Below are 25,686 nucleotides of genomic sequence, written 5' to 3'. Positions count from 1 at the left end.
CAGTCGCACTGACTGTACAATTGACAGGGGGGTGGGCATGTGTCCTTGTATTGACTTGGCTCACGTAGTGTTGTCTCTATGATCGTTGCTGTTGCTGTCTTTGTTGTTGCATCCAGAGCCTTCGGTCCTCTACCACGTAAACCGCAACAGGGGGACCCCACTCCACCTCCACTCATATGTAAACGTGGCATCTTGTTTTATGCCAATTCATGCAGCGGGCTGGATCAAGTAGCAAACAAAACAAAGATGTCATAGACCACGTAACACCACATTCTGCTGCATGTCACATTGGTAGTTATGCTACTGCAAGTGTTGACTACAATGGTATGTTACTTATTTACTTCCTCCATCTTTTTTCACTATTGTCCCCTTCTCCTCCGGTCCAGACACCTAGGCGGTACCGGAAGCGGTGATGACAACCTTAGCCTTGGGCTCTGCGGCCGTGCAAGATGCATCAGCGTGTATCCTCGCGTGGTCAGCAGTCGGGGGAAAGAAACTCACTACCGGAGTCAGAACCGTAAGACTCGATTTGCTTGACGAGGTCTTGGCCAGAGGTGACTTCACCGAAGACGGTGTGCTTACCGTCTAACCAAGAGGTGACAACGGTGGTGATGAAGAATTGAGAACCGTTGGTGTTGGGTCCGGCGTTGGCCATGGAGAGGAGGAAAGGTCGGTCGTGTCTGAGCTTGAAGTTTTCATCGGCGAACTTGTTTCCGTAGATGGACTAAACAGATCATGAGACATGAGCTCAAGCCCTCGGATAAGAAGAAGGGACAGGGAGCTCAGGCTCACTTTTCCACCGGTACCGTTGTGGTTGGTGAAGTCACCACCTTGGAGCATGAATTGAGGGATAACTCGGTGGAATCCGGATCCGGCGTAACCGAAACCCTTCTCACCGGTACAGAGGGCTCTGAAGTTGGCGGCGGTCTTGGGGACGACGTCGTCGAAGAGCTTGAAGGTGATTCGGCCAGCAGGGGCGTCTGAGAGAAAGCAAGACGACAAACCAAGTCAGTTTGGATGCCTTTGTCTGGCGGAGTCTTTACGAAAAGATGGCAGGAGGGTCGGTGCGGGGCTCTCACTCACTGTTGATAGCGATGTCGAAGTATACGTTGCTACATGAATTGCAGACCCGTCAGTGGATGATTAGAGGGGCGAACGAAAAGGTCAGGGGATAGGACAAGGACACTCACGACATTGTGCTGGCGGTGGAAACGAATCGTTTAGCGAAAGACATCGTTGTTGATTACGGATAGGAAACGTGTATTCGAACGTTCGAAGGAAGACGAGGCGCAGGTAGCAGCGAGTAGCGAGCAGCGAGCAGTAGAAAGAAGACGACTGGTAAGTATAAGCCTGCAGAGCTGTAGGAGACAAGATATGGTCGATGGGAGGATGACTTACGATGTGCTCTTTTGGGTGTTTTGAGAGAGGTGGGAGAAATGGAAGAGGATGGAATTTCAGGTGGAAGGTTTAAGTATTGAGGAGGATCGGTTAATGTGGGGATTGCTGGGTGAGGATGGATTCACTCCACTTGCCTGTGTGATCATCGCGTCACCACTCAAACACACTGAACATTCCAGACCCGCATCATCATCATGACGGTATTACTCGGGACTTAGTCCACGTGTCTTGTGGCACAAGTGTTTAGGCTAGAAGGACATACCGTCAATCTCCATAAGCTGAAACCATCCGAGACGCGACTTGGTGCCTGATTTGGTGCTTGTCCATGTCCATGTTATCGATTGCTGTCACACTTGCATACAAGGCGAATACAAAGGGACTCAACACTGATCATCTACTGCGAACTCGAAAACATCATCGAGAGCAGCTATCGATGACGCTGCCTACTATCCCATCACTGCCTCTCATTTGTCGGTAATTGGTACGGCATTGCAGCTCAACAGGTTGAAGGGTAACCTCATCTGAGCCCACTGACAGTCGAAGTGCTGTAGGTCAGGTACCATGGAAGAGATCGTCATTCCTGGTCAGTCGCTCGGGTTTCATCTCTCCACCAAGTCATCGAACTCTCACATCAGCTCAATGGTAGCTAGCTGACACTCCAGCCAACGGCTCAGACCTCGACGCCGACGACGATGACTTTCAATTGCCCATAACGAAGCACGGCTTCGGTGCGAACAGCTCGACATCCTCTTTGCCCGAGACAGATCCTTACGCCCATCGACCGACCCCTTCCTCTGAAGCTCCTTACATTCCCAAGCTCCAGACAACCCCGAACAGACCTATTTTACCTCAAGCCTCGGCAAGTTTCTCAGTTGGGGTTCCTACCCTAAATTCAAGGGGTCATGGATTCGGTCAACCTTCTAATTCGTCTTCAGACGACAGACCCAAGCTGGGCAAACTGAACAACGGATCTTCCTCCTCCTTAGTCACTCCAGGGACCAGCATCAGTAGCTCCTCCGGCTTCCTTCAAGCTAGAAAGGGGTCTCTAGCATCATTAAAGAATGCCTTCAAATCTTCCTCGAGCAATAACACCAGTAATGCTATTCCGCCTGTACCGACCTTAGACTCGAAAGCATATGGTGCACCAGGATATCCGGCGTTACGCAATCCTTTCTCCAGATTCGATTCGCCTATCTCACCCAAGAATTCGACTTTCAAGACTCCCTCGAGATCAGGTAAAACTCCGTCAACTTCCTCGCCCGCCCAAAACCCTTCCGGGGGGTATCATGCCGACAATGGCAGGAAATACTCCATTGCGTCTTCTCATCGATCTCAAGGAGGTCGTTCGGCTACGTCTCAAGGATCTTCCTCCTTCAAAGCGGAAGATCATCCCATGCCAGCCTTGCCTCCTATTCCGATGCGCCAAACCCCTTCGAGGATGAATCGGATGGGCAGCGATGCTAGTGTTTTTGGTTTTACCTCAAGGAGAAACAACAGTATGGGCGGCGAGGAAGATATGAGTTTTGGAAAAACTCCGGGAGAAGAGGCTTTGCGAGTCGTGTTCAGGGACTTTAGAGAAGCTGCCAACCAGAAATTGAGCAGGATATGTGCTAGACCTCTGGTGCGTCTTCTCGTAATCCTCCCGCCGAAAGTAGCCAGTACTGACTTGAGTTTACCATACAGAACTCGCAACCTTCCCTTCCCTCGTTCCTGGACTCGGGCGTTGACCCAGCTTTCGACTCGCTCATCGACAGCTTGGCTCATTGCGGAACACGGCATGCCAGACGAGTTGTCGATCTGCTCATGAGCTGGAGCAGAGATTTTACCGGTAACATTGGGGCATCAGAAGTTCGCGCACACTTAGATCGATCACTCGGACTGCAAATGCGAGTAGAAGATGCAGCAGCGATACTGCAATCCCGGAAATCATCTGCAGCGAAATTCATCGTCAGTCGAACCTTGATCCAACTGCTAAAAGTGGTCCCGAAAGATTCCTTAGATGCGGAATTGGGAATGAGCTTAGAGCAAATTGCTTTCAACGCTTATCGATCCGAGAAACCAGAGGAAATCTACCAGTTCCCTCATCGAAAGGCGGTCAGCCAATTGCAAGTCGAGCTGTTAGGTCAATTGTCGAATAACAGATTCTTGACTGTGAGCGACAGATTCATACGGGAGTTATCAAAGTACACAAGTCAGAATCAAGGTACAAAGGAGAATGAAGGCAAGATAGAGCATTTGTTGAGGGGAATGAGATATCTCAAGCTCAGAGTGTATCCCGAGGAAGAATTGGAAATGTCGTCCGAATTCATAACATCCCTCGCTACCTTTTTCGCAAACGCTCATGGTCAAAACTTGAAGATCGCGTATGCGGAGACCTTTACTAGTCTTCTGCATCCTGTCATAGAAACAGCTACTGCCGAAGTCAATCACCCATTGTGGTCGAAAGCGATCACCATCATCTTAGATCGAGCAATAGCGATGGCACAAAAAGCAAGATACTGGGCCTCGGCGTTCCCACTCGTGATCACTGCTTTGGGAGTCTCACCAAGAGAGGTTTTCATGCAACAATGGAGCTCAATCATGGAGGCCATCATGGCTCGAATGAAAGTAGGCCTTGACTTAGTCGAATCATGACCAATGACCCACCAGCTGATAGTCTTCATATAGGATCGCAATCTCCGTTCCATAGCTATGGGCGCTTTTATTCGTGCGCTATGGATTTACCTCAATCGCTGCTCCGAATCTTCAACCTCAATGCGAAAGCGTCTTGATCCGCTTATACACACGTTTCTTCCGACGAATGGACCCCTGTATCCACCAGAGATGCCATCGGACGCTTTCATTGCTATCATATACTATATCGCGGTTCGCCACCTTGACTATGGGGAAGACTTTGTGTCCGAGTACCTTCGAGGCGGGGCTACTGATGGTATGGCAGATCAATCCACTGTCTTGGTACGAGCCATAAACCTTACCCTTCGGACTACGGAGTTAGAAGAGTCCGCGCCTTGGCCAAAGGAGTCAGATTTCAGTAAATTCGACATCGAGGGTTCCGGACCGTGTGGAGACTTGCTGCCTTTCGAAGCAGAATCAAAACCTGAGGTTCATGATCTGCTCAAGAAGTCGAACCCTGCTTTCATTGATCTGCTCTTTCAATGTGACAACCACGTCAAGAATCTCTTGCTCTCGAATGATGCCATCACCCTTTCCGGTCACGCTTCAAGCCATTCTTTGGACAATGGTGCGGAACATATCACCGTCAAACATGGTGATGTATACGTCACATACCCCGCGCGCTATGCTCCCACTCTTCGCCTCTTGGCTGCTATACTTGAATCGCTCCCTCGCTGTATGCCGACCGACGTCAACTTCACCGAAGTGATCAATGTCCTCTGTCGGGCCACCTTCTCAGCAGACCCCGTGGTGTGTGGTGCGGCGGGCGAAACTATCCGACGGATTTGCCAAGATCCTGAACGATGCTCTGTCGTCGTCAACACTTTCCGAGAATTCATATTTGAGACCCGACATGTCTTCCGCGACACATTCATCGGCGCCAGATTACTGGAAAGTCAATTTGAAAGGGTGATTCAGTTATGGCTCGATGTCCTTCAAGCTCTCGTGGCTCACCAGCGAGTCGCTGAAGCCCAAGGTATCGACGACGATGAAAAACGCTTACCGCCTTTTGAACCATCGCAAATCAGCAAGATTGAGGGATGTGCTCTTTTCTTGCTGTGTTCGACCTCTTTAGCCATCAGAAAATTAGCAAACCAGATCTTAGTAGCCGCCAGGAACTTCGAAGGTCAACAGCGAAAGCCGTCAGCCGCGTTCCGATATAGTCGGATCATGCCTGACAAAGCAGCTCTGACCCGCGTCCTCCAGATCTTTGAACACAACGTGGAGGAGTCCGATTTAGCAGCAATGAGGGGATTATCGTGGATGACTTCCACTGACCGACATCGGATCGACCTGCTCTGCACCAAAGACCGGAACAAGCTTTTGCAAAGAATAGCCGAAAGCGATCATCCGAAAGATGGTTTATTGTGGTTGTCTGTGCTACCGTTCTTCATTGGGAAGGTGCTCGAACAGCTGCCCTCAGCAGCATCTGATATGCGTCAAGTGATTTGTCAGCTAGTTTTGCGCCTTCAGGCTCATGTAGCTCTCATAGCTGGTGGTGTCCTGAGAGGTACACCTGGTAGAGGTACGGCCTCGACACGATCCTCCTCCGATACCGCAATCTTGGCGGATCATTGGCGAGCTTATCTATCGGTGTTATGCGTGACGATGTCCTCTCAGGGTCCGGCACCGCCCACGCCACCCGTACAACGGACGAAGGATGTAGTCATATTGAATCAAGAGATGATCAACTCTCCAGCTTTGTTCTCCTACCTTACTTCGTTACTTGGATGGGAGGACCCTCGCTTCAAGGACGCCGCAGTCTACGCAATGGGATCGATCAACCAAAATCTGCTTAGACCCTTGTCGGAAATTCTTCTTTCAGTGGTCAGACGATTGGCCGATGGAACGAAAGTCGCTGGGACTCCTAGATCTGACAATCCTGCCAACACCTCGAGACGGACACCTGTGACTGCTCATGGACCAATCTGGACGTCTGTCTCCCATGTCTTCCGATTGATATCACCTTTGCTATTGGACGCGAAATCTTCTTCCCATCTAGCGAATCTCTCAAATATGATAGGTTACGTCAAAGTCACCTATACCCTCTTATCGGATCGAGCGGTCAAGGAAGATTTCGAATTGCAGTCACTCAGACGATCATTCTGCATGACTGTGGAGAATTTGACCAACTCGCTGGGTAAATTGGACTCATCCGATCGGTTCTTAGGAGAGGAAATGAGAGGCTCGATATTCAAGCTCTGCTTCGAATGGTGCCATGTAGGACGAAGACCGGATGTGGCCAAAGCCAGGGAGAGTCAGACATTGCAAGCTGCTGCAGAGGGGTACAGGGGAGATAGGGATAGAGCGCAATATTTGGATGATCTTCAGGCAAAGACCAAACTTCTGAGCGCTGCTGCTGCGGAAGCGATGGCTGGATTATGTGTGAGTGATATACCCTCATGTCGACTTCGTGAGGAAAGGTAGTTGACGCGCGATGTACAATCGTCAGCAAGGAAAACTCATCTCTGCGAATGAGGCTACACCGGCACAACAGGCTTCAGATCACATGGTCGAACCGTTGACAGTCCTGCGATGGATCCGAGGGATGTTCTCGTCTTCTTCTGTATCTCACCATGAGACCGGAAGGTGAGTTGTTTTTCTGAGACTTCATAGACTTGCACAGCTGACCACTTGATCTCAGGCGAGCTCTCTTTGCGCTCATCAGGTACAATTGGGATTGTGAGCGACTATTGGACGAAGTCCTCCATCAGTCATTCGGTGAAGGCGAGCAGTTCTCCCTCGAATCATCCTTCTTCGGTGTTGTCGCGGATGTCCTCTCTGAAGGGCATCATACTCTTCCGATTGAACAGATAGCCTGTCTAGCCTTATCGAAACTCGGGCATCCAGTACCTGCTATTCGACAAAGGGCATTCCAATTGACCGAGTCGCTGTACCTCGATCCATCAAGCAAATTACACTCCACCGCTTTATTCCCTGCCATAGGCAGTTCGTCGCCGAACATCTATCGAAACGCTCAGAAGGATATGTCTCAGCAGCTAGCATCGATATATGCGGATCATGCTTTCCAATTTCTCGCTGAATGTACGACGCGGCTGAGTCAGCTTGAAGCTCCACGAAGACAAGCCACCCTCTCCATCCTTCGACCGTGGGTAGAATATCTCGACTTGGCATCTGACACGTCGGAGCTATCGCCTGAAGACGCTGCTGCAGAACATGCTGCTTTGCAAAATCTCGTCTATCTCGCCGTGCGATTCAGCGACGATCACCTAGATGACATCAAATCCATCTTTGTGTCTTTTGCTGATGCCGGATGCGCTCACCAGCAATCATCGCCACCTCAAAATCAAAATACCAATACCACGGCTCTGATGCGGTTCCTATTCGAGCAAGGTGGGAAGAGGAAATCGCCAGAATTTGTGGCTCATGCTCAGCGAATCATGGCATGTTTAGCCCAGTCGAAAGCTGGAGATACGATCTTTGACGAGATCTGCAATTTCGTCGAACCGAACGCCATGGCTGCTTTACCCGAAGCTGATATACCGCCAAGTCCGATGTCTTCCTTGGTCAACCTTGACTCCTTGATGAATGCTCCCTCAAGCCGCTCTCAGGCGTTCTCGACTGGTCAGCTGGCTTTGATCTTCGCTGGAGAATTACTGCCCCACCGATTGGACGATATCGAACTAGGCAAAAGATTACCTGCTCTGTTGCATGCCGCCCTGATACATACCGATCACACATCTTCGGCTTTGCGTGATCAAGCGCAATCGGTGCTCTTTCAAACTCTGCGTGCGTGGATGTGTGATTTGTCAAATGTGCCTACAGGAGACGCAGCGGCTATATGGTCATCGACAGAATACAAGGTCACCTCGCTAGCAAGGACGGCTTCGACGGCATTTTGGAAAGCAGACGACTCGGGGACCTCGGAGTCTGCCTTTCTGGCTCCACCTAAAATGACAAACTTGATCATGAAGATCTTGGGTATCTTACTACCCCTCCAGCCTAGAATCAGACAACAATGGGGTGAGCTAGCGTTGACGTGGGCCACATCGTGTCCTATCCGACATTTGGCTTGTCGATCTTTCCAAGTTTTTCGGATCCTCTCCCCTAGGGTCAATCCCAGAATGGTCTCGGATATCCTAGCAAGACTGAGCAGCACGATCGCGTCGCCTTCACCAGAAATTCAAGCTTTCAATCAGGAAGTCTTGCGAACCTTTGCAGCCATGGTACAGAACTTATCCATGTCAGAGGCGGTTTCGTACCCTCAAGTATTTTGGTGTAGCGTTGCATGCCTGTCAACACCCTTCGAGAACGAGTTCACAGAAGTGATCGAACTTCTTTCCCATGTATTGGACAAGACAAATCTGTCCGACCCGTCAGTAGTCGGCCATCTGTCATCGTTCAGACCGCCAGAATGGGTCGGTCCTCAGCCATACCTCCAATCCCTTTTACTCGTCGGTCTGCGTTCGTCCAAAACGGCTTTCCTCACTTTCGACCTGATCCGACGACTCACCTCGGCATCGCAGGACGAGTTGATCGATGCGCCCTCCGACAGGCTATTGCACGGCTTCATAGCTGCCTTGCCCTGGATGTTACACTCTTTGGACGTTGGAGAGCCGAACGACGAACTGGCGTCTATGGCGCTAGACTTGGCTTCCCTGGCAGATCAACAGGGTAGCCACTCTTTTTCGAGGCTATTGACGAGTTTCGCCAAGGTCAAATTCAGGGCAAAGGACGATTTTATACGGCAAGCTGCGTCCTTGCTCCGAGATTACATGTCGACACATGCCCTTGATATAGTCACTCTATTACTTGGTTTCATACTGAACACGCACGATTGGATGAGAGAAAAATCAATGTCGATCCTCAAGCTGATTCTTCAACACCCGGAAGCTAGATCACCTATCCAAATGCACGGCAATGAACTTCTCATCCCGCTCCTCCGACTCATGTCTACCAAACACGCCTCTCAAGCTCTAGACGTGTTGGACATGCCCTTTTCTATCGATGGACCGAACACCAATGCTGGCACCGCTGCCCTTTCGCCAAACTCATTCAACAAATCAGAGGGCGGCGAGATCTTCGGTCCGATCAACGAGGATTCGGGATGGTCCGTCCCGCATTCCAAAGATTTAAGTGCATTAACGAAAGAAAACGTCCACGCGGTATTCAACACCTGCGCAATCGAGACTCGTGCTGCATCGGCCCATTTCTCAATTGTGCAATTTACAGATCTTTCTTCGAATCTCCACAAGTTTGGAGAGTTCGGGGGTATCGGTAACCATTCGCAAGCTTCCTTCGATCTGCCTTCACCGCCTTTGTCGAGTATACAAAGTCATAATCATCACAATGGCAATTCTATCCTTCCTCGCGATCGAGATCACAGATCACTTGGACTCGGCATGGGAGGGGTGGACAATCAGTCGATAGGAGATTTGGTGGGCGCCTTACATTCCCTCGGACAATTCTTCGATGATGGGTTATCGGCATTAGAAGAAGAACAAGATTCGCCAAGTACGACAGATCATCAGCATCAGCAATTCTCCGCTGGTAGAATAGCGGGAGGTAGAAGAGGTAGTGATTCGAAATCATTCACTAGCGCGGGTCAGGGACATAGGCAGACGGGAAGTGATGTGAGTGAAAGGAGGTTGAGGGCGATCATGGCTGTGAGTTTGGAGTCTTTTGCGTATTTCACCTTTTCCCTCTCCTTATCCCTACCACTGCCCTTTGCACCCTGTCTTTCACAATACAGACGGATGATGCGAGGGGCTGACTCCACTTTCCTCTGTAGCGAGGGCACCAAGCATCGATCTCTTCGCCGATATACGAAACTTCCCCTTCGCACAGTGCGATCAACGGCCCAAACCCCATTGCACACATGACTCGTCCCCACCACAAGCATCGACCCGATATGTCCATCTCGATGACATCGGAATCATCCATGACGTCCTCTCAAGATGAACGGGACAGGGATAATAACACCCAACGTCTAAATTTCACCTCCATCAATCCCAATTTCAATGGCAGCACCAATCCTCCTCATTATCAACAGCATCATCGAAAGGATTCTGGAAAACATTCACATTCAAGGAGCAACTCAAACTTGCACGCGAACGTGTTCTTAAACTCCAGACGACATGGCACTATGGAGAGTGTCTCTTCGATAAGTGATGTGGGAGACCAGAATGCGTTTGCGCTCGAAGAAAGTGGTAATTTGATCCCCAACGGCGCCGGCAACGGCAATGGTAATGGTTTTGGCAATGGGCTTGGACCGAATCACAGTATGACTTCGATCAACTCGTTCATGAATCGACAAGCTATCTGGGAGGGCGGCCAAGAACAAGATCAGGCTCAGATTGGACAAACGAATGATCTTAATGGGTTCATCAATCTAGATGATGTGGCTGCAGGCGCGGAAGTGGGAAGGAGTGAGCAGAGTACGCCTGTCTTGGCTAGGCGGAATGTTCTTCGTCCTGGTGCATAGATCAATCGGAACGTGCACGCTAGACTCACGATTCTTTGATGATAATCCTGATTGTGTAATTCGATCTTCGTTGAAGGGGACTCTCAATAGCAGGCATGACGACATAACTTGGACCCTAGACGATCAACATTTCGAAAGTAGAATGTAGAAACCAAGATATGTAGATCTAGATTCTGCTCGATAATTGGATTGTACAGTATAATGTAGCATGTAGCAACAATGTGCAGCGGTCACCCATGCAAGGGTTGTCTTCCTTCTTCGCAAAGTACTGTACACCAAACGCTTCTGTATTTGGGCCACTTCTGGACCTTCGTTGTTGCCCGATTTTTAGTGGCGATATCTCCTCAGTTGTATTGCAACTCGATCAATCGAGTTCTTCCAAGCTTGATTTTCCACGAAATGCTCCGGAATGATCTTCTCCTGCGAGTAAACGTCCGACCCATCGGGCCCTTCTAGACTTAGGTTCAAAGCGATACACTCCAGAACACAAGGGGGTAGGCTTGGCAATTAGAGAAGATCATGACTCCTGATCCTGGACCAAAGGAATGGTAATCCATGGGTCTGACTGAATGAAAGGTTCACAGGGGGTAAGCGAATCGTCTCTTTTCAACTTGTCCGGAAGTATGAATCCATTAAAGGAGCCGATCAGGGGAAATTAAGCATATCACCTATGACTGCCTCTGCTCACCAACCAGATCATCGAGATATAAAGAGCCCGTATCTATCGTTCGCTTAGTCTACATTTCTCTTCTCTTCTCTTCATCCAATATTTCTATTCAAACGAAAGATTCGAGTTTCAGTATTATTCTACTGTAGATCATTTACTATTTTCGATTTCGCTTTTTCGCTATACCTTTTGCTTTGAAACACACTCGTTATTTTCACATTTACGAACGATGTTCTCATCTTTATCTAGCATTATATTCTTCCTAGCCACCTCCTCATTTTTAACCTCTTTCAACCTTGTATCTGCTGCTCCTACTTCTCTGACTGTCCGTCAGGACAACACCGACACCAACTGGGCTCGAGGGGTCTACATTGCAGCTGTAGGTGCAGGCGATCAATGTCTGTCGGCGGCGGATGGCAACGCCACGAGCGGCACCCAAGTCATCACCACTACATGTCAGAATGCCAGTACTTGGACGGTACCTCTCATGAAGTCTGGAGGTGCGGTCGTCCATGAAGGTAGTGGATTAACCATTGATCTGGGCGAGGCGAACAACAGAGATAAGCTTACTGTGAGTCGATCACCGTAACTTCTCGTTAACCTGCTCCAGCCTCTCTCTAAGACAAGTTCGCACCGCTGATGGCTCGTTGACTCAGCTGCAAAGCTATACTGGCAGCGCCACACAGGTGTAAGCATCTCAATCACTTCTTGAAATTCAGCAATACAGCTGACTTCAATGCACATTTGGTCCATAGTTTCGTGTACGGCTCAAATAACCGCTTGTTCAACAACGGCACTCAGAAGTGTATCGATCAGGACTCGACGAGCGGTCCTCAGGTGTATACGTGCTATGCCCAGAGCACAAATCAAGGTGAATTGGGTCTCACATCTCTACACCGATTCTATAACGATAATGCATTAGCTGATCTCGAGTGTGTGACGTGCCTATACTGCAGCGTGGCTCATTCGTAAGACTCCTGAACCTCAAAGCTTGGACGACATTCCAAAAGGTCAAGACTTGACACCGCCCAACACTGATCTCTCCTTCATTCATCGTGAGTGCTATCTCAGCTCGTGCGGCATTCAGGATAGGAGTATAGCTGACGAAGTATGCGTCGGGCGTTTAGCTCAAGGCAGAAAAGACATCTGTGTTTCTGCCATCAGCAAGGAAGCCACTCCTCAAGCTGGCGATGGTGTAGCGTTGTGAGCTGCGCTTCTCCTCTGCCCCATATGAGTACCTTTTCTGATGCTGACCGTGTATGCCGAATGGCCTCATAGGACCTACTGCGCTGGAACTGGCTTCGTCGGATCCGGTTACAACACTTCTCAAGACTTGATGCAATGGTCTCTACCATCTACCAACCAAACGGGCCAGGTCAAACTCGGTTCGTCCGGATTATGTCTCGAAACCGCTACCCAGGGGTCATACGGAGCGGATGGTATGGCGCTAAGACTGAATGAATGCCAAGACCAGTCAGAAGACCAGGAATCGATCTGGGATGGCTTATTGCTGAAATCTTCTGTCAGGAGTTCCGGCGGAGATCAATGCCTCAACTTCGCGGCTGAAGCGGGATACGTTAAGATGGACAACTTCCTCAACTTGAGACCATTGCAAACTTGGGGATGTTCGAACACGAACGAGAATGAGCTATTTGTAAGTCATTTATCAGAGCTGAAATTTCTTCTTCTCCCCTCAATGACCTTCTGCCTTCTGATGTGCTGTGCTGACCATCTATGCCACTTCAGGAGATCTGAGGTTGACTGATACAATATCATTCTGGCTTCGAATCTTTCCCTCATTCGTCGTCCCTACTTGTCAGATTGACCATTTATTTTGTCTAAGATCCGTTGCACCGCGTCAATGGTCTTTTGACGAGACCTTGTGTATTATACATGTTCTGTCTAGTAGATAGTATAGCTTGACTGAATTCTGAGCCTATATACCCAAACGTTGTAGACTGCGATACCTGAGATGCCATTTGGTCTGAATCGCGAATCACTTGTGGCGACTGGGCATGTAAGGGGTTTTCTTGGCAAATATAAAGCCCTGCATTTGACTCTAGCTTGGTCATGGTATTCAAGAGGAGGAGCATAGAGCTAACTCATTAATGATAGCATAAAGTACACGTGTATCTAATGAGTTAGAAGTATCTAGGAATTCTGGCAGGAGCAGAATTATTGCCGCCCCTCCCGAACGCTTGCCAAAGTACATGATGATCGGGATGGCAAGGCGCGGCCTCTTCTGTGCAGGCTCCCCACCCTGACACACGGGTTCGATCATGATGAATTACTGTATGAGCGTAGCAAGAATTTTGAGGGGACAGCAACTTAATCGATGAAGCACAAAGGAAAGCTTGGCAAAGGAGAGATAGTCCTCCTTTCATTTTGCTGCCTTTTTGCAGATCTATGAAAGGTGTTGTTAGGAGGATCTCCCAACGCAACTTATAAGCATGATACTCAACCCAAGATCGGGGTACGGCAATACCAAAATACATTAATACAGGATTCGCTGGATCTTTGATGGCCTAGTCGAGTTGTATCTTATCCTAACCTTGTTTGTTTGTGGTTGTAGCTACGAGTATTGTTTGATTTCTTGTGGAACAAGAAGAGTACCAAACCCGATTTACCACCGATACCGGACTTCTGCCGGGCAGACTGCTTGCTCCTCACCCACTCTCAATTAATGAAAAATGATGTTCACAAAGTCAACCAGTCTTGTATCACTCGTGGCGTCTATTTCGTTTCTCACTCTGGCTTCACCAGCTCCAACAAAATTGGAAGTTCGACAGGACAGTGAAGACCACTCTTGGGCCAAAGGGTCTTACATCGCAATCGTCGGTGCACGGAATGAATGCCTCTCCCCTGCCACTTCCGGGTCCGATACCAACGCTAACGCTACTGAAGGCACCAAGGTCGAAGCTGTCCAATGTCATATGGCTGCGACGTGGTCTGTGCCGCTCGTCGAATCAGGGGGTGCGATAGTGCATGAAGATAGTGGTCTCGTGATTGATCTAGGTCAGAATGTCAACAACGGGAATCTCACCGTAAGCCCTTGTTATTGTATCTAATTCGGGCTCGTCACCACATCCGAAGATCTGGCAATGCGCCTCTCATCAAACACAAAGACTTGTACTGGCTTTGCCGCTGCTGTTAACTGATGACTGATGATTGCAGCTCCAAACCTTTTCCGGAGATGATCAGACCCAGATGTGAGATATGATTTTCCGTTAAGCGAGGCAGAAGCTCACAGATGAAATGACTCACAACAGCTTCAATTACGGTGCGGACAATAGATTGTCAAACAATGCCACTGGAAAGTGTATCGATCGAGGGGATGATGGTCTGCAGATTTACGATTGTCGTCCTAATAACGTGAATCAAGGTCAGTTGACGGGATTCCCCCACATCACAGAGCTTAGACCATTGCAGAGGTGAAGAAGAACAGGACGCAGTCGCTGAACACTTCTGTTCCTTGACCTTCGCAGTATGGTTGATCCGGACCACCCCGGAGGCAAAGGCTCTTGACGATGATGCCCCTACAAGATCCGATGCTTCCTCTTCAAACTCTGATCTTAAGTATATCCAACGTGAGTGCGGTATACACTATCACATAAAGTGAAGAAGTGCACTGATGATCTGCATGCTGTCTCACAGCCAAAGAGAGAAAAGACCTCTGCATATCTACTATCAGCGATGGCTCCTCGATCCAGAGCAATGCGGGGGTGGCACTGTGAGCCTGTCATTTCGCTTTTTAACAATCAGCTTGGAACCAAGCGACTGACACTTGATGCGGTTCGCAGGACCTATTGCGCTGGTTCTGAATCAAGCGATTCCGGAAACAGTACTTCGGCAGATCTGATGCAATGGTCCCTGTCCGGCAAGGAACCGGGCCAAGTCAAACTTGGCAGTTCCGGTCTATGTCTCGAAACGGGGGGTAATGTCATAAATTCCTACGGCTACGAAGAGCTCACTGTTGTCAACGCTATGGGTGTACGGATGGCCACGTGCGATGACCAAGCACCGGGTCAGAAGTGGTCTTCGGATCAGTTCATGCTCAAATCTGCTATTGAGAAGACAGGTGTGTCTATGGATCCTCCTCGCTCGGTGGAAGCTGACCACGATTGACAAAATTTCCGCCGGTATGCTGTTCAGATCAATGCCTTTCTGTGTCCTTGGAAAGTGGCCCCTTTGAGATGGACAACTTCCTAAATGTTCGACAGTTATACGTGTGGGGCTGTTCTGCCGGGAGCCGAAATCAGCTATTTGTGAGTCACGGAGTGTTATAAAAGTTAAACGTTGCGTATCTTGACGAAATGGACATTTGTCAGGACATCTGATGGAGGTCCATATGGTGCCAAGCCTCGCTTATACTGTAAAATCCGGAAAGAAGTCTGCCAGTATCATTTTTCATGCAATGCATTACTCCGCTGCTCGCAATGGCCCAAAGACATGTTGTAGCCTATTTGTCGATTGCACAATCTCTTTCTCCACTCTCGCATTATCAGGCATCTCCCTGTAGTCCAAGCTGTATGGAAATCGATCCAATGACCATTTGTTGGTCTGTCCATCTTTCAGTACTTTCAGCCGTATTGTGTGGGAGTTTTCTGTGCCATCGATCCATCAGCTCTCGCTGGAACACGGGATCCATGATAGGATCGGATCGGAGAAGTGTAGCTCACTTAGATTAGGTATGTACACTTGGCAGTCTTCCACGTTCAACTCTCTGAACCCCTTCTTGCCCCAGGGTATCATCTCATGACCCACATTCGTCAACCTCAAAACAGTCTTCGGATCTTGAGTGGATAGTTCAGGTTTGATTTGGACCATATTTATCCTAGTGACTATCCTTGTTGAAGAAGCTATCAGGCCCAGTAACGCGACGGAGACGATACCGTATATCAAGGGTTGAGCAGAAGCGAATATGGCGCTGGTGAAGCTCATACTGAGTCTTGAGACTATGTTTCTACAGTACATAATTCGTTGGTCGGTTTGAGCTTGGTACGATACCATGCAATTATCGGCCCAGGTAAGGATGACTCACGCTTCCTGTTTTCTCCTCTCGTTTTCCTCTATCAGTTTCTTCTCATCATCCGTGTAATCCTTCCTCTGTACATCGGGTAATGCCAAGTACGCAACAACGAACAACCCCCATATACCGGCTGCGAAGAGGAGAAGCGGAGGTGAGAGATCTGGCGGTCGAGCGAATAATGTCCGTTGTAACATTGTCGTTCCAGGCGGTGATGCTATCTCATGCCATGGCCAAGGCTGTTGCAGCGGTATCGTATATTTGCTCTTGGTAGGCTGTAATCTGGATTGACTAAGCAAGCTTTGCATCTTCCGTGCGTAGGCTGATTTCTCGGCTTCGGTACCTGCCAGACGACGGGGTGAAGCGTGCACAGATCTGATGATTAAAGGCAGTCTGGGCGAAGGCGAAGTGAAGACTGAGCGAGAGCTCGAGGCTCTGCCAATAGCTGAGTAGGAGATCCGATTCATCCTTGCTCGAGTCTCTGAAGTGGGTAATGGGTAAGAGTGAGATCTCAGCGGTTATTGAAATGTACTACTGCTCTCATCAAGACAGTTCGGAGAGGTTGCGATCGTTCCGAAAAATCACAATACGCGAGAGATGGACGGAACCAAATTGCAACGAGAATTTGAGCTCCAGAGTATATAGATGGTAGCGACAAGCGGCTCCAAAGCATGGATGGATCCACAGCAGGGCATCCTTGTGGTATATAATTGGACGCGATACATCTCCTGCTTAACCCGAAGACACTGGTTGCAACGAGGGCGCATCGATCACAGGTCTTCCGGTGAGATTGACTACAAGCCATCCAACTTCCCAAAAACATGCCTCAACCGACTGGGCGAGAGCACGAACGGCTTGTCCGTCTTGTCCAGGAACCTATTATATCTAGTATCTACTATATACGGTTGTCCATCTGAGAACTTCCGCGATTTAGAAGCCTTCGCGTTCACATGGATATTCAGTATCATATCACCGTTCTTTTGATGAGCTGCGAGCGAGGGCAATAATGCGTATCAGAGCGTCAGCAGACACCACAAAAGCCCTTTCTTAATTTGACCTTATCCAATCCAGGCTCATTGTATGGATGACTCGCGACCCGACACAGGTATGATCCTCATCTGCTCCATTTTCAATTCCCTCGGCTCGCCACTCAGTCCCTTCAACAAGGCTTGTTTGACCGTACTCATCCTGATTGAGACTTCTTGAGCTGCGGTTCCAGTTGCGGCCGTGGTTGTTCTGGTTCTACATTGATCGAGCTTCGTCACTATGTTGAGGGTTTTTGTCAAACGCCATATCCCAAAAGCGGCCCCTCCCAATGCCCAGAAGGGCGTTTGCACAAAAACTATATGCTTGAAAGTCCCCCATAGGCGGCTGTGAGTGACGATCAAAATTATATCAGCATAGCTCTCGCCTTTCAAAGCATCAACACTTGGATAAGAAATATCCGTCAGACATGAGGGATCATCTGATGGAAATGGCGAATATGGGCGGAGCAGGGATACGAAAAGAGGAATCGATCATACTTACGATCCATACCCCGTTTCTTTCTTATGATTCCACAAAGTCTCATAGTCCCCACTCTTATCGGGTAGCCAGAACCACTGAAACCCAATGAATGCAGCGAATGCACAGCCGAATAGCCTATAGAACGGATTAAAGTTGATTGGCTTTTCAAAGATCGTTCGGACCTCTATTATCTTTTCTGCGTCTGCATCTCGGGATTCATCTTTGAAGCTTGACCTCGGACCGCGGGGTCTGCTTGGTTCCCGATGAAACGGCCAGGCATTCTCGAATTCTGTCCATTGTCTCGAATGGGCCGTTGCAATTGTAGGTTTCACTGATGGCGTGGATCTAGGGGATGTGGGGATGTGATGCGGTGTGGTTGAGGAGGAAGAGGCAGAGGCTGGGTTGGAAGCGTTTGTGGTTGGATTAGATATGGGGGCGAATAGTGAGCTGGGGGCGACTTTGCCTAGACCATGGTGAGTCAAGTGTATTAGTGATGTTTGCTAAGTGTCTTGAAAGGAGATGGAATCACCTTTCCCTTTCCCTTTCCCGTTAGATGCGACTTCCTGTACTGCCGCCCTCGAGGAGACATGTATAGCCCGAATTGATAGATGAGGTAGAGCCTGCGCTCTCATGGCTGAAGATCCGCTCATGACGCTCATCGTGGCTGAAAATCCCCGCCGCAGGAGGATTGGTCTAGCAGTACAGACAGACATGAACAAAATCAACAATAACAATTTCGAACTTTTCTCGTAAACCCACCCTCGCGGAACGGAGAAATGCCGGAAAATCTGATAAAATACGTCTGGATTAATATGGCATGCCCTTCATGCAATGAATCCGACAGATTCAGAGCGATATCCTGACGAAGTGATATGCATGCAAGAGAAACATTATGCAATTGAAGTCCTACAGCTCATCATCCAACCTCCTGGATTCCTCCAACAAGTCCTCAATAATCTCCTCTTCACCATCATCATCGCTTATAAGGGCCTCCAAATCCACATCAACCTGAATACTCAGCCCTGGCTCCTTCTCTTGACCAGCCGGGTGGGCGCCATTCGCTTCTGAGGCCAAATCATCTACGCTAGCCGCCAAAGCTCCCACCCCAACTTCTTCGCCTTGTAATCTAGCTGCAAAGGAAGCTATCTCGCGATCGTATAAGTCCCATTCAGGTATTTGACGTGCTCTGACCAGTTTCGGTTCTTTCTACTCGCCAGTTCAAGCATCAGCTGAGATCAGACATCTAATGCTCTACACGATGAGATGCGACCACGTAGATCTTAGCTTACTGTCAAAGGGTTCTGGCATAAGTCGACTACCAATCACAGGTCAGCACACGAGGTGGTTTTTGAGTGGCAGATCACAGGCAAGACTCACTTGTCTTGGCAGTCGATAAGCTCTCATCGCTGCACCACGTCTGGCACCATAACCAATCTTGATCAAGGGTCCATATCGGAATAGTATCTTGCATCGAGTTTGGTAAATCCTGATCGAGATTCGCCAACGAACCAGGATCAGCCGAAAGTGCGTGATACTGGCCTCTCAGTCGGTCCTATTTGTGGGAAGGCGACAGAGATAATCAGCTCTCACTCAAATACAAATTCAGGTGCATCACCACACTCACCCCCGTAGCCAGCTGTCTGAACCTCTTGAGATCAACAACATATAGAGCACTATTCATCTATCAATCAGCTCAATCTCAGTCATCGAGAAAGACAACAGCTGACCTGATATGATAAGGTCTTCCCCTCAGAGCATCTCTCCAGTAGCCAGTCTTCCAGAATCTGAATCCCTCCATTTCCGTCCGACTGTCTCCCATAGGTGCGTAGCCATATACTCTGCCATGGAGATCTACGTCCACAAGCTCTTTCATGTCTGTTCGAACGATTTGATCGGCATCGACAAAGATCACTTTGTCTAGATCTTGCGGGAAAAGTACGTCGAGGAACAGTATTTTGTACCTATTCAATGATAGCGAGTCAAACCCTGCTTAGTCACACATATACACTTGTCTTATGTCATGATCAAGAAGTCAATCAACTTACGCCCAGATGATTCGCTGTTTCTCAGTCTGAGCTCGTAGCCAGTGAGGCCATTTGTAAGTGACAAATTCATATTGGAAGCCATACTCTTCGGCTAATTCGGGGATGAATTCCTGTTCATATTGTCAGCTTGGTCGTGAGATGTATGGAAGTACTGATCAAATCCTTACGATGAACGTGGGCGACAAGAAGTTTTCCTATCGAGAGCAAATGATGACAAATTTTAGCTATCGAGATGCGATGGGTTTGACGGTTGTAGGGAACGCACAATGAACCAGAATTTGACAGTACTATCGGTGTGCTTCATGACACTCAATATCATTATCGAAGCGAATCGCTAGCATGAACATTGACATCAGCTGCATAGTCGAGCGAATCGGCATTCAAGAGCTGAACTCACCTCGTATAGTAGCCCCGAGGCAACAGTGAAGATGTTGATATCGGCGTGTCTGCTTTTCGGCTTCGTCGAAAGTACTTCCGTCGAAAGGCCAACCATCGATTTCATCCTGCATCGGGTCAAGTGATCAGAACAGCCTTCATGAAGCAAGTGCTCAGGGAAACAGTCTTGCTTACTTTGAAAAGACAGCTCCAGCAAACGATTCATCCGCTTTTCGTTCCTCCTCTTCCAGTACATCGGCTCTTTCCATCCCCTCTCTCCTTCCGAATCTCGGCAATATCGTATTCCCCTCAAAGCTATCCAAGATGACCCCTGATCCAGTAATATTCACGCCCTCACTATCCCACCCTTCGCTACCAACCGATTCAAGTTCGTACACTTCTCTTCCTCTTCCGGGGCGTATAGACAGATCGTATACTCCGGGAGTAGCTTTGAATTGGAAATATCCCAGATTAGCCATGACAGACGTATCCGACGCTACTTCCGATCCGTTCGTAGTGAGCTGCAATTGCAGTCCCCGAGGTGGAGCGTTGGTCGATTCTCGAGCATGTCCTTCGATTAAGAGTTGTTTCAGAGTGAACGAGATGTGTATCGGGGAATGGACGTTTGATAAGACCAAGTTATCGAGATCGTATGGAGATGTGCGAGGGGAGACGATCCATGAGGGAGGAGCATCGAGACCTAGGGTGTAAATAGGAGATGAAGGTAGATTTTGGAATGTCACTCCCGGTGCGATGACGTTACTGGGGGATGATACATGAGTATACTCGACAACTGCCGTGGGACTTGGTGATCACTCACCCGTCCACATCGAAAGACAGCTTGGAAGGTATGGAAGATCGATAAAATCTCTTCAGTTTGACCTGTGCCGCAAGATCGATCAGTACCGGTATAGCTGAGCTCAAGCGGAAAACAATCGCACCTCGGTCATCTGGGGTTGCGGCTCGAGATACACGCTGATCGCGACATTTTCCATTTCCGATAGAGTCTATAAGCATAATTAGCATAGACATTGGCATAAAATGACAATAATTGACATACCTGCAGGATGGTAGACCACTTCTGAGCATTCTCCGATATCGGATCAACAATTGTAGCTACGTCAAGTATCGCTCTATCCGCATCACCCAAGGTGAATGACCTGATGGGATTGGCTGTCAGCTGGCGTACTCTACAGGGCAGCGAAGTCACGCTCACATAGTACCATCATCGAGCTTGGTGTATACGCGAGACCGGGCAACTTGAGCAGGTAGGAATATACCCTCAGCCGAATCCGGCTTGTACGACGAAGCAATGACCGAAGAAGCAATGCTTAGGAGGGATGACAGAGTGGATCTATAGGTAACCAGGATTAGATCAGCTGAATCTGGAGCTTCAATACAGCTGACTCACCTATCAAACACTGATATATCTTCATACATAGTCTGAACGAGGTCAATAACAGGCTTGACCCGCTTCCTGTACTCATAAGCTTCAAGAGCATCAAAGTCTTCCAGTATGAAGTTTTGCGGGGTCAGTGGCCCCACAAGCTATATCGCACAATGAGATATGAGTAAGCTTCTACCGAACTACAAAAGACCAGATACCATAGCTTACCCGACCATTGACTAGAAGATGAGGAGATCCGTCCTTCAGACCTAATTTTTTGGCGATCTCACCACCAACTTTCCAAAATTCTGCCGAAGCGGCAATGTCAAGTTCAGTAGCACCGCTCAAAGCAGCTTTCAGCAGCGGATGATGGTCCATATACTGTTTGGTTTGCTCGTCATTTAGCTTGAAAGTGACGCATGTTTCGCCATCGGTCTTCGTTTCGACATATTCCTCATCGGAGGCGGCGGGTATGACAAGTCGATCGACATGATCATTGCTCCTGTCTAGGGACTCTAGCAGTTCGAAGATCTCCTGTGGGGTAGCTTTTGAGAGTAGAGATGCGGCGTGGAGTTGGTATAAAGCGGTTGATAGTCTGAACTTTGATCTTGGGATTGTTGGGTCATCGATCGGGACATGGACAAAGCCTAGTCGGCTCGCGCCGTCTGGTGTCTTTGCAACACGTCAGTGGGGGGAGCTGCCAAGAATACTTGAGAGATAGTTGCAATCTTACTTGTAGATGCTTCAAAGCGTCCTCTACTACTCTTCGACCGTCCGAAGTATCCAAATCGCCAATCACCCACATAGTCACCGGTGTCACGCCTTCCCCAGCTGGTCAAGGAGCACATCAACATCGTCATATCGGCCAACAGTCATGTTGGACAGCCCCGTGTCGGGAGTACTCACCGGGGTATACGAAGTCGGTGGTCAAACGCTTCGTAACGTCGCCTTCGAAGATATCGATCAAGTTGAAAACTTTCAATTTTCCTTCCCCTTGACCAGGGGTTATAAGCTTGTTTCTTCGCTTGGACGTTGATGGTAGGTCATAGAAGAAGTTGGACACATCTTCCGGTTGTTGGCCAGTCATCAACTGAATGAAAGCTTTCAGCCGATAATTCCACTCTGTACAGATCGTCAAACTGACCTGTTCTTGTAAGAAGGCAAGCTGAGTCGCCATTTCCGATTGGACAATTGCTGTCCAATGCTAGGTTTCAAGATACATTATCAGCTCCATACTTGGCCTATAGCCCATATCTTGAATGAAATACAGCCACTGGTCACTTACTCCGCCCATGATCGTATGTTTCCCATTGATGAACAGATGACCTTGTTTCGACTCCTCCTTGGTAGCCATCAATCTGTTCATATAGCTTGCGGTTTTCTCCAGGTGAGCATCATATAATTCGGTGGAAAGGAGTTCATCGAATGGCAAAGCTGCTTTGGGTGAGGTGAAAGCCATCATATCATAGGCGTTTCTAACCGAATCAAGAGTCACAGTCCCCGGCACCGCAAGCGAATGAGGACTCGATCCGGCAAGCTGAACCAGTCAATCAGCGATCTTGGCCTGACCTCGGTAGTGAGGCGGTCAACGAACCGAAAGGAAGAGATCCTTCGTAGCGCCCCTTCCAAAGGTCTGAACGGCATAGTGGAAGATCTTCGCCATATGGAATGCTACCAAACACATAAGCTAAGAAGCGCGATAAATCGCAAAGATTGCTCACAGAGATCATCTTTTCCAGGCTCAAACATTGGCACAACCCCAAAGCGAATCGGCAGTCCACGTTGGATCATTGGACTTATAGCATTGGCAATGATGTCCAATGAGGCGATCTGGGCTAGATCCAACACGAAGACGAGATTCCAAGTGTTCCTTCGGACAGTGTGGAATTGACCCGGGTAAACTTGTCGCAGGAACTATCATTCTTGTTAGCCCATACTCGTCATCGTCCACGCAAGAGTTGGTGAGTCAGCTTACTCCGCCAAGACTAGAGGGCCAATTCTTGTACCTGCGAGGATCATATCAGCTTTCTGCTCGCGAGCCAACGAGATGCATAGCTGACCTCTTGTCTTTCTCGATATTGTTCCAGTACACAATGACATCACCACCTTCAGATCTATCGCTAGCATCCACGACGCCTTCCCCGGGGGATTCTTCCACTTGAGCTTCGCCAATGACAGGATCGCTTATGAGCTCGATAGCCTGCTTCGGCGTCAATCCGAGGGAAGTGAGGGAAAGGACGTGGTGTCTTTCAGAGCGGATCGCACGCAGTAACCTAATTCGCAGGCAAGTCAGCCCAATGATTGCAGTGTTTACCCTCGTATAAGATTTGAGCTTACCCATAAGCATCCAGACCCTCGTTCCAAGCCTTTCCATTGATGTATATGGCATCCGCGGCTTTGCCTCTCTGCAGCATCTGCCTAGTCTTGCCGCGAATACCATCGGAGACTTCGACACGTCTTGCCAGGGCAGCCGAGTATTTAGGGAAGTCTTGCGACAATTCTCTCAGCGCGTCCAGGGGATTGGAAGAAGATTTGATCAATGTCGTAGCTTTCAATCCGAGATCTGTAGACCGATACAACACATTAGCTGGCGACGGAATACCGGGGTCCGCGTTTTGTCTTTGTACAAGTCACGCATTCATGCAGACTTGTGCTCACCTCTGATCTCATCGCTGGTGAGCGGTGTAGACAAATCACTCCAAGGATCCTGACCTAGGGCATCATCAAATATCCCACTGTCCGAGCTTTTACTGTGCTTCGCTACTTCTTGTTCGGCAGCTTGCGATTTTGACGTTCCCGTCAACCGATCATCCACGACCAGATAATCGGTCTTCTTCAGGGCCATCTCCACCCCCCAGCCGCTCAAGGGCGTTTTCTTGGCGGCATCAAATGTGGTCGGGGGGAGGTACCGTATAACGTAGTTGAAATTGGGGTACTGCGATTCATGACGCGCAAGATAATTCAGCAGATTTGCGGAGTTCTCAGAATGAGGGGTATAGTAGACGATTGCTGTAGCAGAGTCGGTCGATAAAGGGGAGGATATATGGTCGAACGGCAGAGAGCCGGGTTGGGATCTACTGTGGGACATCAGAACCCAGAGTAATGGATCAGTTTTTCTCGAAATCAAATTAAGCTGGAACCAGGACGAATCAGGGCGAGGCATGACACTCACACATGGCTCGATCCTTCTTCTATACTCATCTCAACATCCTTCCTGAGATCATCGACCCAGCAGAATCCCTTGCCTTTCCATTCCACCCATCCATGCTCTTTACATCTCTCCACCCCTAGATCCACTTCCTTAGGCCGGACCGAGCTTTCATACCACGAATACTGCGCCAGTATCTTAGGTACACTCGTATGTAAGCTCAACGCCAGGTTCAGCGTTTCCCTCGAGATCGAATTTGATAAGATCGGGTGAGAAGAGATGAGCTCGCTGATTGAATTTAAAAGGGTTTCGTCCGTTTCGTAAGCATCTTGAGAGAGTTCGGGGAGTAAGTGAAGGAGGGGGAAGTACGAGGAAGGTGATTCTTCATACACCGTTTCTCTGCAAAATATGAGAGCTTGTCAGCTGAGCATTCATACATTCCAGATCTTTGTTTTGACCTATACTCGAAGTCATGGACAGTCCGGAGAATGATAGATCCGGCTATACGATAAGAGTTGAACACGCCACTCACAAGATCTCGAGTAAGAATGGAGGAGCAGGCCACGCTGTTTCCAGAGATATACTGACCGGAGGTGTACCCGCCCTGGCTGAGCCAGCAAGGCTCGAAAGAAGCCCAAGCAGAGCCACAGACCTCACAGTAGTCCTCATGATTGAGATGAAGGAGCTCTCGAGCCAAAGTGAGGTCTATTTGGAGCTGGCCTTTTCCGCGACAGTCGTTCTTAGCAGTTCAAGAAGTGTCACCACGGACAAATGTCGGTTATTCAAGCTGCTTCGAGTGACGCGAGGATGGATAGAAAGTCATGACGTGTCATCAACACCATCTTCCGACTACCTCCGCCCAACCGCAAAGTGCAGCAGGCAAGAAGAAGACCAGGGGAACGAGAAGTGTGGAGAGCTACATAAATATACATACAACAGATCCTAGATAATATACAAGAGTATCAGACATTGAGAGCCAGACTGAGTCAGAATCAGAATCAGAATCGAAATCAGAT

The 25,686-nt window shown here is 48.8% G+C and overlaps 7 protein-coding genes across 7 annotated transcripts; 3 read left to right on the top strand and 4 right to left on the bottom strand.

Moving 5' to 3' along the window:
• Nucleotides 1–390: 390 nt before the first annotated feature.
• On the bottom strand, nt 391–1,234 carry I303_103863 (peptidyl-prolyl cis-trans isomerase; the record flags this gene model as incomplete). The annotated part of the gene is made up of 5 exons (XM_018407196.1): nt 391–434; nt 502–724; nt 793–980; nt 1,084–1,112; nt 1,191–1,234. 5 exons carry the CDS (start codon nt 1,232–1,234, stop codon nt 391–393), a joined length of 528 nt encoding a protein of 175 aa, XP_018264004.1.
• A 725-nt stretch (nt 1,235–1,959) lies between these two features.
• I303_103862 (uncharacterized protein) lies at nt 1,960–10,516 on the top strand (the record flags this gene model as incomplete). The annotated part of the gene is made up of 7 exons (XM_065968863.1): nt 1,960–1,981; nt 2,073–3,019; nt 3,082–4,005; nt 4,066–6,456; nt 6,524–6,660; nt 6,716–9,698; nt 9,824–10,516. The coding sequence occupies 7 exons, from the start codon at nt 1,960–1,962 to the stop codon at nt 10,514–10,516; spliced, it is 8,097 nt and encodes a 2,698-aa protein (XP_065824935.1).
• An 896-nt stretch (nt 10,517–11,412) lies between these two features.
• On the top strand, nt 11,413–12,938 carry I303_103861 (uncharacterized protein; the record flags this gene model as incomplete). The annotated part of the gene is made up of 7 exons (XM_018407194.1): nt 11,413–11,754; nt 11,840–11,871; nt 11,939–12,054; nt 12,140–12,238; nt 12,311–12,386; nt 12,462–12,837; nt 12,930–12,938. 7 exons carry the CDS (start codon nt 11,413–11,415, stop codon nt 12,936–12,938), a joined length of 1,050 nt encoding a protein of 349 aa, XP_018264002.1.
• A 935-nt stretch (nt 12,939–13,873) lies between these two features.
• I303_103860 (uncharacterized protein) lies at nt 13,874–15,308 on the top strand (the record flags this gene model as incomplete). The annotated part of the gene is made up of 6 exons (XM_018407193.1): nt 13,874–14,227; nt 14,358–14,392; nt 14,453–14,565; nt 14,669–14,770; nt 14,838–14,913; nt 14,984–15,308. 6 exons carry the CDS (start codon nt 13,874–13,876, stop codon nt 15,306–15,308), a joined length of 1,005 nt encoding a protein of 334 aa, XP_018264001.1.
• A 294-nt stretch (nt 15,309–15,602) lies between these two features.
• I303_103859 (uncharacterized protein) lies at nt 15,603–16,676 on the bottom strand (the record flags this gene model as incomplete). The annotated part of the gene is made up of 3 exons (XM_018407192.2): nt 15,603–15,787; nt 15,863–16,146; nt 16,225–16,676. 3 exons carry the CDS (start codon nt 16,674–16,676, stop codon nt 15,603–15,605), a joined length of 921 nt encoding a protein of 306 aa, XP_018264000.2.
• A 606-nt stretch (nt 16,677–17,282) lies between these two features.
• I303_103858 (uncharacterized protein) lies at nt 17,283–18,374 on the bottom strand (the record flags this gene model as incomplete). The annotated part of the gene is made up of 3 exons (XM_018407191.1): nt 17,283–17,580; nt 17,737–18,178; nt 18,245–18,374. The coding sequence occupies 3 exons, from the start codon at nt 18,372–18,374 to the stop codon at nt 17,283–17,285; spliced, it is 870 nt and encodes a 289-aa protein (XP_018263999.1).
• Nucleotides 18,375–18,621: 247 nt separating this feature from the next.
• I303_103857 (uncharacterized protein) lies at nt 18,622–25,339 on the bottom strand (the record flags this gene model as incomplete). The annotated part of the gene is made up of 28 exons (XM_065968862.1): nt 18,622–18,921; nt 19,005–19,030; nt 19,093–19,267; nt 19,340–19,388; nt 19,443–19,676; nt 19,761–19,870; nt 19,928–19,954; nt 20,026–20,094; nt 20,158–20,263; nt 20,331–20,897; nt 20,956–21,017; nt 21,077–21,142; nt 21,196–21,295; nt 21,352–21,489; nt 21,547–21,683; nt 21,751–22,194; nt 22,256–22,353; nt 22,429–22,612; nt 22,667–22,726; nt 22,808–23,059; nt 23,117–23,193; nt 23,244–23,436; nt 23,498–23,528; nt 23,583–23,795; nt 23,860–24,085; nt 24,181–24,599; nt 24,695–25,069; nt 25,203–25,339. 28 exons carry the CDS (start codon nt 25,337–25,339, stop codon nt 18,622–18,624), a joined length of 4,875 nt encoding a protein of 1,624 aa, XP_065824934.1.
• Between the last annotated feature and the right edge of the window lie 347 nt (nt 25,340–25,686).

The sequence above is a fragment of the Kwoniella dejecticola genome, chromosome 4, assembly GCF_000512565.2.
Source record: "Kwoniella dejecticola CBS 10117 chromosome 4, complete sequence".
Classification (NCBI taxonomy): Eukaryota; Fungi; Basidiomycota; class Tremellomycetes; order Tremellales; family Cryptococcaceae; genus Kwoniella; species Kwoniella dejecticola.
The sequence above is the reverse complement of the archived record's forward strand: the minus strand, read 5'-3'. Positions and strand labels throughout refer to the sequence as shown.